The sequence below is a fragment of the Linepithema humile genome, chromosome 5 (genome assembly GCF_040581485.1).
Source record: "Linepithema humile isolate Giens D197 chromosome 5, Lhum_UNIL_v1.0, whole genome shotgun sequence".
NCBI classification, from domain to species: domain Eukaryota; kingdom Metazoa; phylum Arthropoda; class Insecta; order Hymenoptera; family Formicidae; genus Linepithema; species Linepithema humile.
In genome coordinates this window covers 2,195,992-2,209,245 of record NC_090132.1, presented here as the reverse complement: position 1 = coordinate 2,209,245, position 13,254 = coordinate 2,195,992, and the positions used below count along the sequence as shown (strand labels likewise).

Here is a 13,254-nt window from a genome sequence, read left to right as displayed (position 1 = left end):
TCTAATAACATGTGTAAAATCCTATTTTGTCTTTGACTGATTGGAATAATTTTCATCTTTGATGTAATTCCAAGAGAAAATTAACTGTTTCTTTTTTATTAAATTATTTAAAATCATTTTTAAATTTTATGTCAATAAAAGTGACAGACTTTTACGCTAAAAATGTTTTAGTTTTAATTTTATATATTCGTTTTCGTATAATAATTCAAATAATTTCAGCAATATCCTCATTATCACCTTATAAGATCATTGATATTTCACTGCATTGTTAAATTTTATATTGTAGCTAATTTTTCGTATTTTCGTAATTCGTATTTTATATAATTTATGTGATTTAATTGCTTCGCAATTTGAACAGAATTTGCGAGATATATTTCTATCTTTTTTAATTTTTTCGCTTAATTAATATCTCATAAAAAAAAAACACGTGTAGAATCAAAATCCCCCCAAAAAAATACAAAAACGAAGAGATTAATTCTCGTGAGATGATATTCGATAACTTTTTGGATCATTCGTTTGAAATATCGCAGCCAGATTAGCGAGAATGTACGCGATGCCATGCAGCTACGGTATCTAATCGCGCAGAAACTTTGCGATAGTTGAGCCGCATCGATGTTGTATCGAATTGTTGCGCCCCTCACTCTCTTCCCGGCCGCCCGAAAAACAAAACGCACAAACGAAACGCATTTCTCGTCATGCGGAATCGTTTCGATGAACGTGGTATTCATAAACCGCTTCAACTTTCTCGATTTTCATAACGCGCGCGAATCAAACGAGAGCTTTCCCGTGTTTTGCCTCAACATCAGCGGCGGTTTCCGCGGCCGGTCGACGGCGATGTTCGTGAGAGCGAAAGTGCTCAACAATTGCGACGCATTCCACGATTGTGCGAGGCTGCGCAAGCCGGTAAAGCGCGTTGCTCATCCGCGACTGTGAACACTGCGCGTGCGAAGCCCGCTTTCTCGTAGCGATTGGCAACGATCGCGTATTAATGCTGAGGATGCGACAAATAGAAAACAAATCTCAATGTGTATCCTGGATTTGTGAAGAAAGGACCGATAGCTGTGCGCTATCGACTGCATGGAAGTGAAAAGTTTAAATGCGACTATTTGTTTTTGCGTATATATTCTCGCGTTCCACGCTTTCCTGCAAACGCATCCTGCTTCGCAATATATTAAGACAACATTTCTTGCTAAATCAGATATTTGTCGACTCTATTATCTTATTTAAAACGAGAAAGAGGGCAGATTGCTATTGGAAATAAACGGCTTTGAAACGAATAATAATTGTGGATAAACTGCTCGTCCGTTTATTTAATCTATATTCATTTTGTTTGTACAAGTAAAAGTAATAGGAATTAAATTCTCTTCAATATTGTTCCACTTCTTGCAAGAAAAAAAAAAAAACGCATTCTTTTCTAATCGTTATAAACTGATTCACGACCTCGTAATTTTATCAGGGTAGACACGTCACACGAAAAGAGATAAGTCAAGAGGCAACAACGTTAACGTCACGTCGTAGAAACTAGAAGTACGAGGACTATCGCCCTTGACAACAACGAAAACGATTTTGCGTTTATTGCCTGCTTTTCCTCGGAATCCGCCCATTTTCGAGATAGGTGTGTAGAATAGATAGAAAATCTCGAGCATATAAATCTAAAAAGGTAACCCCAAGAAGACCAAGTATCTGAATCTAATATTGTTCGCTAAAAGGGAATTCTTTACCCGAAAGTTAGCCTCGCTTAGCAACGCGGCTATTATAGATGAGAACCAATCATGGGGATTCTCGGATCGGCGATAGGACGATTTCCTATGAAAACCCCATGAAAGACCTGTCTTCTTCCCGACCACCACCTGCTCTCTTTCACTACCACGACCTTCATGAACATATGCCGTGTCTGGCGAACAATATTCCTGACCAGCTTGCGCGTTCCGAGGGTTGGCGATAGAAACTGTCTGGACTTGAATTTACGCGCGTATAACGTTTTGGTGGTCATTTTTATCCGTTGTCAATTTTATCGATCATTATTTCCGTAAAGTTACCTTCGCTTTTTCTGAAATTGAAGAGAAAAGAAAAAGATGGAGTTCTGGATATCTGCCACAAAGTTTTAACAGCGATTAAAAACTCTCGGCGCCTTTGGAAGGAACATCCGAAAGTCAATTTCATTATATTTAAAAAATGCAGAACTAAAACTTCACAGAGATAATTAAAAATATGTTGCACGTTTTTCGAGATTGCTTAGATAACCGGAGATGGTCGATGGAATCGAAATTTTATAAATCATGTTGTATTAAAGTTAAATTTGATGAACTGATTTCGCTACATTTTGTGAATATTTTACATACAAGACAAATTTTCGAGATTGCTTCGCTGAGGTGTTTGCGAAAGGACGACGTATCGCCGCTTCTCCACGTTGTAATGAAATGCTTGAATCACTCACACTCTTAAATATGCAACACTTGAGGGTCTTAGGTCGGAATAAATTAATTTTTTTTACACAAAATAAAAGCACCGAATGGAGAACTCTAATATTCTTCTTGGATTAGCTAAAATGGCGTTGAAAATCGACCGGCGATTGTATTTCGCTTCAAATTTTCATTTCTGTTTGAAATAAAATTCTGAAAATTTATTCTTTTAGAATAGATTGAAAATATTATTACATTTATTATTATTATAATATTAATAATAGTCTAGCAGTTTGCACGATCTCGAGTATTCAATGATTCGCATAAATGTGCAACATTTTTTTGCCTTTTATTTTTTATTTAAAAGAGAACCTTGAGAACCGTTTTCTTTGAAATCGACAGACGAAGTCGACGCATTATGACGTACGCTACATAGAGTTCAACTACGGCGAGAAATTGCATTTAATATCACCAATCTGTTGCTATCTGCAGATAGCATTAAAAAGTTTTGCGACTCGCAACGTGTATCAAATATCGCAGAGATCGGGACGAGTTATTTTCTTCATTTCAAGCGCCAAGAAAGCCGGAGCGCGTTTCCTTCAGCGCCGAAACAGAGCGAAAAAAGCAAAGTACCATAAGAAACAAAAGCACAGAGTCGTAGGTTTCGGGATTGTAGGTGTGATAACGCTACGTTGCATTCACGAAAAGAAAAAAGAGAGAAACATTGTTTATCGCGCAGGTATCGTATTTCTCTGCGAATGGCCGGATGGGCACACCATGAATCGTCTATATAGTTCTGACAAAGGACAGAAAGAGGAAACTAGAAGAAAGATTGAAAGAGAAGTAATATATATATATATATATATATATATATATATATATAAAATATATAATATATTATTTACGTATATTAATTTATTATATTAAACACATGTAACGGATATTTTTTTAATCGATTTTTCTAGTCGCGTGCTGTATGTGAAAGTATTAAGATAGTATCATCGAAAAATCAATAACTTGCTAGATACCTTACATTTCATCATGACATCTTTTTTAATATTTTTAATATCTACTGTTGTCCCTAATTGTATATATGAACGCTCAAGTCACAGTTAGTATAATAAAATGTTCGAATTTTTGCACGAATGTTTCGTCGTAGAAGCTAATTGATTATCGTGGAGTTCGGACTAGGTAGATACAAAATCAGAAGATAAAGAATCAATTGATCAGAGTACAGTATAATGCGACGAAAAATAAGATTAATTTTAAAGTTTTATGGCAAATTGAGAAGAAACGTAAGCACATTCGTATTTAATATAAAAATCTTATATCATTAATAATCTTTACGTAAAATATAAAAAAAAAATTGGAAAATATTAGTTATTAATTTTGAAAAATGGTATTTCTATAAAAAAAAAAAAACGATGTGAATGATGGGTTTAATTCAGGAAAGTAATCTAAAATTTTTTAAATAAAATTTTTTCCTATTCTTTGGACTCATTCTCATCTCTTCGTGTAGAAAAATTTCAAAATTTGTCGAAATAGTAAAAAGTAAATATTTTTAAACTTGAGAGATTAATTTTATGAAAAATGCTATTATTGTGTGCGATAGAAAAAGCCAAATGTTTTATCGAAAAATCACTACGTGACTAAATAGAAACTATAAGAATATGCATACAAATGTGAAATAATTTCGGTTAAAAACTTTTTCAATTAACAGAACCATCGCGCCTTGGAAATTGCAGTTCAAAACAAAAGCGCGATTAAAGTTTGCATTGAAAATTGTTACTGTACTTTTTCATTAGTTGTCAATGCTTAAAATTTTAAGATGTTATTCTCAGTACGTAAAACTTTTAGAAAACACAAAACAATCGACTTTTTCAACCTTCTACAATGACCTAAACCTTTAAAATTGCGAAGATAAAGAATATCAATTTGCGTTGACTAACGTTCGTGAAGAAACGCAGCGCGCGCGTAAAGAGTTATAACTTTTAATCATTTTGCAGCATTTCAACTTGCAATGACGTAGTTCCACTCGGGACATTTACATTATCACATCGACTGTACGTGATAATATAGATGTGAACGACGAATGTTTGCATGATCGACGTCAGTGAGTCGATCGTATAACCGACTCACTTATTCTATTTATTTATCGTGTACAACGAGCAACATTAAAGCGTCCAAGAACAACGAGTCGCGAGTATAGTTCCAATATACATGTGCACGTTCAATGTCGGGCCTCAAAGACAAATCTTCATGCTTTTTGCACTATAGGTCAAACGTACATCAAATAACATTTACATAGTGTTTATGTGTGTAAATCCTTTCTCACATCTACTATAGTGATCGTTTGCAACAACACGCGAATAAGCAACACACGGATAAACAGCTGCAATTATATATTTGTATACCCAAGTAATCTAAATTTAATGTTAATAAAATAGAAATCCTTGACAATTGTAATGTTTGGTAATTTCGTTTTAAGTTAGGCGCATTCGCATTAAATGCAGCTCAACCTTCATTAATTAATGGCAAGTGTAACACGTGCGTATGGACTTTATATTTATTTATTGTACTCAGTGACGATGTTTGCTTTTTTCGCGAATTCGCTCTTGCGCAACAACATAAAGCACTTTCCAAGAAAATATTTTCAAGGGATATCAAATTATTTCGTACAAAATATTAGTTCTTGCTCGCGGGATCGCTTGTGCATTTGTAATGCGAATAAAAAGACACGCTCACCTTCTTGTTAAGCGACGATGTACACTGCAACATCGCGAATATCGCAGTAGCATTTTGCACCACAAATAGAAATCTATAGCGTGGTCGAGAATTGATAGAAAATGTGTGTTATTTCTAGTGAAGCGTGGTGCCGATTTTGGTTAGTAATAATGTCATGGCACAAATAGTTTTCGAATTAGTCATTAAAAGCGATGAACTCTGAACCTTTAGAGACCCCAGGGGAAATAATAAACCATCATGTTCTATAAAACATCTATTCAAAGTGGATCCTATTTTAACTTTCTCTTAATTTGGCTTTCTCTTTATTCAGCTAAAATAAGAAATTGGTGAAGAATCTTCTTGGCGCGGGGGGCGAGGGGGGGGGGGGGGGGATTGAGGGGCGTGGAACAAAAGTGATCAGCGTTACAGATATGCAGAAAAGCAACGTGGTATTATCGTTGTCTGAAGTAAACATAGCCTATATTTTCCATCGTTTCGAAGTCACGACACTACCCCGGGTTTCAACTCCCCGTTTCCACCTCGTGATATAAGAACGAGCCTTAGTAGCGGCGAGAGGTGCAAGCCGTACAAGGTACAAGGGTGCGATTCGTTCATACGTAACATCGAGGGGAAGACACCGCGGGCACCGTTAGCAAAACACAAGTGTTCCCGAACACTGCGGACGGCGCGGTGCAACGAGGAGACGACGCCGCGCCGAGCAAAACAGCTGCGGAGCTACGTCGCCGACGAAAAAAAAAAAACAAAAAAAAACCTCTGGCACTCGGTTGTATTGCGGTCGGCCAGACCGACGTGACGATCGTCGAGCGGCGGCCGAGAATCGACGCTGACGCTGACGACGACGACGACGACGACGACGACGATAACGATGGCGACAACAGCGAAACTTCGAGACGTTCGTGACAGATCGCGAGCATATCGGGTGATCGAACGAAAGAGTGGACACTCGGAAAGCGGCGGAAGGGACATACGTGCGCGTATCGACAGATGCAACTAGGTAAACAGAATGAAGAATGTAGATTTCGACAGCCCCGGTGACTCAGTAGCTCAAACATCGCGTAGCGCTGCTCGAAAATTCCGGCTTTCGGCGGCATACGAAATGCCCACCGCCGGGGACCGTATCGATTCGAGCAAAACAATTGTGGCCAAGTTGTATTTGCATCGTTGTCTCTTTGTCGAGGCATGCTTACGCACTCGCTATCGAGGGAACAGTAGAGCCGCTGCGAAGTCTTTAGTCTCCGCCCAGCGTTCGGTTGTCTTCATCGCATCGCGTAGCGTCGTCGTCGTCGTCATCGTCGTTGTCGCTATCGCAAAGAAGAGGGACATGATGTATAGTTTGTCCTACCGTATGGGGTAACACTCCCGCGTCGCCGTCATGCCTCCACGTCGTGTTGTTTTCCGCGTCTGTGTACGTGTGTGTGTGAGTGTATACGAGGACGATCGTAGGAGCGCGAGAGAGCAGAAGCTACGACGATATCGGGACACCAAGGCAGCAGCAGCAGCAGCAGACGCGCAACGTAGTACGACACACTAATTGTACGTACGGGACACACGCGTGCATGCACGCACACACACACACGCGCGCGCGCTTGCTACACGCTCACACTCTCTCCTTCTCTATAGAGTACGCATCACACACGACGAGACCGTCAACGGGTTCTCCACGCACGAAACACAACACCCCGCCCGACAACGACGCACCACGAACTGAACCGTACCGAGACTGAGCAGGCCTCGGAAACGCGACTCGGAGAAGAGGGGCAACCGGCCGCAACGTGGGGGGAACTATCATTGCGAGGTTGGTGGCGAAGGGAGAGAAACGGGGAGATCTATCGCAGGCGCGGACGTAACGCGTCGGGCGCCCCGCGCTCTCGAAACGCCTCGACACTCCGATCGCCGTCAAATTTCTGCATTCTAATAGGTAAACATGTTCGATTGGAACGTTGAACACATTTTCAGATTAAGAAGAATATTTAATGATGAATTGGGAAATGCAGATTTTAAGTATACGGAAGAAAAGTACAATCCGCAAAAAAGCCGTGGTTCAAAAACGCAATCCACGGCTAAAGTTCGCCGAGGAACAAAAAATTAAACCGCTTAATTGATATATTCGACACTAATAATAATACATCGGAACAATAACGCAGAGAATGTAGAAATAAAACGTAAGATAATATTGCGAAAGATATCTTCACGCAACATAACGCAATGTATATTTCTCTAAAGAAATTTCTTTGCGCCGCATATATCATAGAGTACATTCCGTTTTTTTTTTTTGTTTTTTTTTCGGATTTTGCGATTATATATATAATACATTGCAGTGAAGCAACATCGAGATTCAGGCGCGGATTCATTCTCGTGATCCCATGCAAATTCCATCCCCATGAATGTACATCCCTGGACGCTTACGGGGCTTAATATCGCCGAGGGTAACAGAGAGGAAGGAAGATAGGGGCAGCCCTACGAGCAGGAATACTGACGCTGAGGCTGCGAGCGCGACGAAGGGACCGTCGAATGAAAGAGAAAAAAAAAAAAAAAAAAAAAAGAGATAGGACCTACTCTGGAAGAGAGAGTGCCGCGTCGCTCCGGCGAGCGAAAAGCCCCTTCTCGCCGAGAGGCCGCACCCACACGGCTCCACACGCTCTGGAGAACCCGCTGACACAGCCCTGAGGAAACCGAGTAAACACACCACGACGTTCGTGCACGAAGGATATCGTAAAGATCCAAAAGCGACGCCTGAAATCGCTATCATTCCGACGAGATTAGATTTTCGTGGTTCGGAAAATAATTTCCACGTTTATACGACCGAACGTGGCGAGCGACGTTACACATTCGCCTTGTAGCCGAAGAGAGCTCTCTAAGTTGCAAATCTACATCGAATTTAATTTCCCGTCTCTCGTCTGATTAACGCCAGCTAGGGAGGGGGGGGGGGGGGTCGCGAAAAAAAAAGGGAGCCAACCGCGATTTCGAGCGCGAGTCATTGTAAAAATTGCTTAAACCCTCGCGATGATAATCGCGCGGCGAGCAGGAAAAAGCGAATCTCCACGAGAGAGAACGAGCGCAAGTGTGCGACTTTCGAGCGGAGGAGAGTCGCGTATTCGCAACCCGTGCGAAACGCACGCGCACACGACTTTTTAATTCCACCGACTCGCACACCGTTATGGCAGTTGTTCGCCACGCGGGGAAATCCCGGATGGACAAAACGCTCCCTTCACCCCGTACCCGGGGTATTTAATGCGTATTCACGTCGCTTGACGCAACCGCGTAAATTCGTAAAGCGTGCTCCGCGCTACTCTGGCGCAAGTGATTGTTACGCGGCTTTCGCGCACAAAACTTGCACAATGTCGGCCAAGTGACTCCCGCACCACCCGTTCACTTATAACTTCGCAGATATAGACTGACTTCCGAAAACTACCCACGCTTTCTAGACGTATCAATCAATGAAAATACGCCAAGTTATTTTACTCGCGAATAAATGGCCTCGAATGACTTTTCGCCGCGATGAGAAAGCCGAAGTCGTGTAATATTTTCAGAGTTTGTGATTCAAACTTCTAGATTCATCAACATTATATATAGTACATTTAAATTGGAAAACTATCTATCTGATATAAGCATGAAAACTGTACAGAGATTAATCAGAACTTTTTCAAGCTTAGTTTCAAGCTAAGGCTGAAATTATCGCAGTGTCGCTTAAATCTTTCACTTTTATATAATAAATAAATGGTGGGGGTCTATTTTATATAAAAAATAAAAATTTCTCTAAAGAAATAAAGATTGATAACGCGTTTTTCTGCTAGCAGCTGCGCTCACGTTTCTATCTTCGCATTATTTATTTCGAAAGAGATTCTGCTAAAACCGAATTTTTTTACATTTCAACACTCATTTAATAGTTCTCGCATTGCCTGCGCGCGTGTTATATAAATATTCGGACATTATATAAACTAATTTAGCAAGAGCTATAACGTGACATTGATAATAAGAAATTATTCAATCGCTATACGCGAGATCATTAGATTCTTTTCTAACCCCAATAGTCTCGTTAAAAATTTTATTTAAGGGTGTCCGCAGCTAGATTTTCTTTAAGATTTTCCAAAGATTATCGAAATATAATATTTATGATTTTCCAAAATGTTTTCTAACAATGTATGCTAATTTTCACACACTAGTATATTCATCGTATCTTATCATTTTATTAACTGTTCGCTGCACCGCCGTTATATTTGTGTTTCCTTAGGGATATTTTCTAGTTTCGATTTGAGAAAAAAGCTGGTCGGGAGTGCCGACTATATACGTGACAGAAGCTCGTGCTGCAATCGTGCTGCCAGTGCGCAACACCGTTCTCCCGTCGTGGAGAGCGTCAGGCAGATATCATGGCCGAGCACACCAAGCGCGCTGATAACTCCAAGTTAAGCCAAAATCAACACGCGCGCTCCGGCATCACACGACACAGCTGCCGCGAGTGCGTCACGTCGAGTCAAAGCTCAAGTTATTCCTCTCTCTTTCTCTCTCTCTCTCTCTCTCCCCTCTCCTACTCACTCTCGACTCGCCTACGAATACAATAGTGTGCCAGGCGGTGTACAATCGCACTTGCACGTTTATCGAATTCGATATCAATAGGAGAAGCTATTTCTGCGTCGCACTCGCGCGCGCGTCTCCACCTCTCCTCCCTCCCCCCCCCTCCTCCTCCTCCTCCTCCTCCTCCCCCTACGCTCGTGAATCGCGGTCTTATTCTATCCTTTCTCGCGGCATTTTTCGCCCGATCCTACTCTCTTCCAAAATCCCAGACGGGAAAGTGAGTTTCGGAATATAACTGTTAATTTTACGTAACATGCGCGCTTGCCGCGGCTTGCGCACAGCGGGAACGAGTTCTCCCTTCGCTCGCCGCGTGTGTTTACCGGGATCTCGAATCGACAACCGAGTTTTCCAACCGGTCGACGGACACGCGCGGGTTTCTTCTTTCCGTTTCGAGAGAAGTCTCGACTTCACGAAGTGCTTGAATAACAACGCGATATAGAGTCTCAGTTTTTGCGCGACGCGTCAACAGTCGGCTGACACAGAGATATTTCGATAAAAGGATGTCAATTTTATTAGGAATAAAATTCTCCCATTGAAATCAGCAAGTATCTGAATTTTTTTGGTGATATTTCATTGTCACGTATAAAAAGATAATACAGCCATCCATTGCACTCCGAAAGAATGAGAGGGAAGGCTATCTCGAACACTTCTCTCTCTCTCTCTCTCTCGTTTGGTGCGCTTTATACGCGAACTTATTACAAAACAAATGAGCGAACCCACACGTGAGATTTCCCTGTTCGTGCAAGGTTGTTGCGAAAGAGGTGCATCGTACGGATCGCACGTTCGGAAGATCCCGCTTTGTTCTCGCTAACGACGCTACCGATGCGCGAAAAAAGCGTCTCCGGCGACACTTGCGAAATTGTTCATCGTCGATACGAGCGATTCGCGCGTTCGCGCCTCTTTGCGCAACGAGGAAAACGTGGCCCGTTTGTCAATATTTTAAACGATAGCCGTGCACTGAACTTGAGGTGCGTGCGGACGGGAGGGTTAAAAGAGGGGAGAAAGATAACGGAGAAGAGGAAGATAAAATGGGGCGCAGACGGATAGGGTTGCTACGCTGTATCAACTATGCACCCTTATCAATTGGAAAATTGGTGTGTGCAATGGGAGCGGAAGAGGAGGGAGAAAGGGGGGGTGGGGGGGGGGGCTGTATGTTGTATGAACGAGGGTGACGGTGTAAAGCCAGAGACAGACACAGAGACGGAGGGTGGGGAGGCAGAAGGGAGGGGAAGGGAAGCAGCGATTAAGTTTACACTCTCAAGACAGGGCCGCACCGACGGAAAGGATATCCTCGATATCGCGAAATATCGTAACGTTGACGGAAACTTTTCTTCCGCCGGGCAGCAATGTTCGTCGTGGCGAGCGACACCGAGGATGTTGCGAGCGACCGGAACCGTGTCGACGACCCGCATCGTGTATGCACCCTTACGAATCGGAAAATTCCACGCGTACTAGCCAGCGCGAGACTTGCTGGTACGGAAAGGAGGGTACTTGTAAGAAAGTCAAAAGCGTATTCAACGAATGGTCAACGGAAATTTGGCAGGAGGGTGAAAGGCAAGCGTTCTCTATTATCAATTGCACTGATAACAATTATCGACGCGCAGTATTCTGTTTTATACCTTTCGAAAAAAGAATTATTACCTAAGAGTACATAGTACTTCAGTAAAATCTAATTAGCAAAAATTTTCTACTAACATTTATGTATACAGGGTGTTAAAAAAAGAGTCACATATTTTGAAAACAGGTATTGATCGGGAAAAAAAAAGTCTAATTAACATGAGTCCTGCAATTAATATCCTCGAAGACACAGACCATCGTTCTACTTGAGCTCTTTGTCCTTTTCTTATTGCTTGTGTTACAATGCAGTGAATAAAAGAGCATTTACTAGTTTCGCTGTAGTAACATTGGGTTATAATAACATTGGGTTTATAGGTATGAGGTTATATTAAGGAGATAGCAATAAAGTTTTGTTGGAGTGTGCGGTTTCTCTTGTCAGACGTAGGGCTGAAAAATGCGTGACGATGAATAGGAACCACATAGAGCACCTCCTATAATGCTGACTACAAAACTAGTAAGTGCTGTTTTGTTTACCGCATTGTAGAGGTGAGACGACCAATAAAAAGGGAACAAATAAAAGCTCAAATAAAAAGATAATAGATCTGTATCTTCGAAGACACTAATTGTAGAACCCATGTCAGACTTTTTTTCTTATTTTTATCAATACTACCTGCTCTCAAAATATGTGATCCTTTTTTTAGCACCCTGTATACATAAAACATTTTATCATCTATTTCTAAAGTGGCAGAATCTCCTATCTTTTTCTCTTAAAATTTCAGAATCAATTTTCTTGATATTTTACTCGACAGAAAAAAATGTCTTCCAAATACTGTTTGCAAGACTAAAAGGACTCACACAGACACCTTGTATTTTGAAAGAGAACGAGAGATGGCGAGATAGAGGAAGAGAGTGCGACAGCGAGGGAGACGAGATAAAGCGAGGGACTGATAAGGTGTACGGAGCGCATGCGTTACTCGACGCGAGGGTCGGAAACGTGTTGAAGAAAGGGGGAACGAGGAAAGGAGAGAGAACGAGCGTTATGTGTGGCTCTAATGCCAGGACGCCCGTATGTATTACCGTCGATGCGATTCCCGTGCTGCGGGTCCGTTCCACCATCGCCGTCGTCCTCGCAAAAGATCTGCTCGTTGCTATAACCACGCGAGAAGGGAGACGCGAGATTCACGTTTAATCGATCGCAGGCAACGGGTTAATAAAGAGAATTGGTTTAAAACGGCCCGGTGCTCGCCGGTAGTGGAGCCGTTGTTTCAAATATTACACGAGAACTTACGAAATTAATTTATATTGTTGATTTTCGCACATATAAAACTCTCATCTGGCGCCCAGCACGCGAGAAACGCATGATAAAATTCCTTGCACTAAAATCTACAGCACACTGAGCCATCTTCGTTCAATTCCGCGAATTCTGTTGTATATTTATCCGTAGTTTTCCGAGTGCGGTAATTAACTGAATTAATTTTCACCTAAAAATATCAATAATATCACGAAATTTATTTAATTTTATTAATTCAATTGAATCGTGTAAAACGCAGAGTACGCGATAAATCACAACTGCTAAAAATTCTATGAAATTTCAATGTAAGTCGACAAAATTTCAACGTGATTTTTCTCAAAGCGAGCCTTCACAGAGCCGCCGAGCGTCTTATATACGAGTTCCAAGTGTGTTCAGAGACAGGTGAGACTTTGAAGAAAGGCTGGACGAGGGAGAGGGTGGACGTGCAGGCCGACTTCGAAGGAAACGTCGCTTCTGCAACGGCATTCATACGGTGTTGCAGATGCTTTATAATTTCAAAATGTTCTGTAGAAACGTAACTATCGCATTGCGAGAATGCGTTGCGGAACACAAGAGCCTATTAGTCGTCCGTTTCTCCGTCTTTCTTCTGATGACAGAAAGTGACGGCGGAAACGCCAAATATTTCTTGGTTTATTTATGCAAATAAATAAACCGTATTTCTCAAAT

At 41.5% G+C, this 13,254-nt stretch overlaps 1 protein-coding gene and 1 long non-coding RNA gene across 4 annotated transcripts in view; one reads left to right on the top strand and one right to left on the bottom strand.

The window, feature by feature from the left end:
- mura (murashka) overlaps window positions 1-13,254 on the bottom strand; it is a 38,537-nt gene that overhangs the window by 20,918 nt on the left and 4,365 nt on the right. For 2 of the 3 annotated variants that reach the window (XM_067354750.1, XM_067354751.1), the window contains exon 1: window positions 6,490-6,819. The exons of the other annotated variant lie outside the window; for it this stretch is intronic. Coding sequence is in view for 1 of the 2 variants with exons in the window: in XM_067354751.1 (XP_067210852.1) it covers window positions 6,490-6,521 (32 nt within the window). In the remaining variant the exon portion in view is untranslated. Of the gene's footprint in view, window positions 1-6,489; window positions 6,820-13,254 lie in introns of those variants that run through there. 3 annotated transcript variants of the gene reach the window in all.
- Window positions 6,925-7,700, top strand: LOC105675330 (uncharacterized). The gene is made up of 2 exons (XR_001101257.2): window positions 6,925-7,065; window positions 7,466-7,700. It is a non-coding gene; the product is annotated as an uncharacterized lncRNA (long non-coding RNA).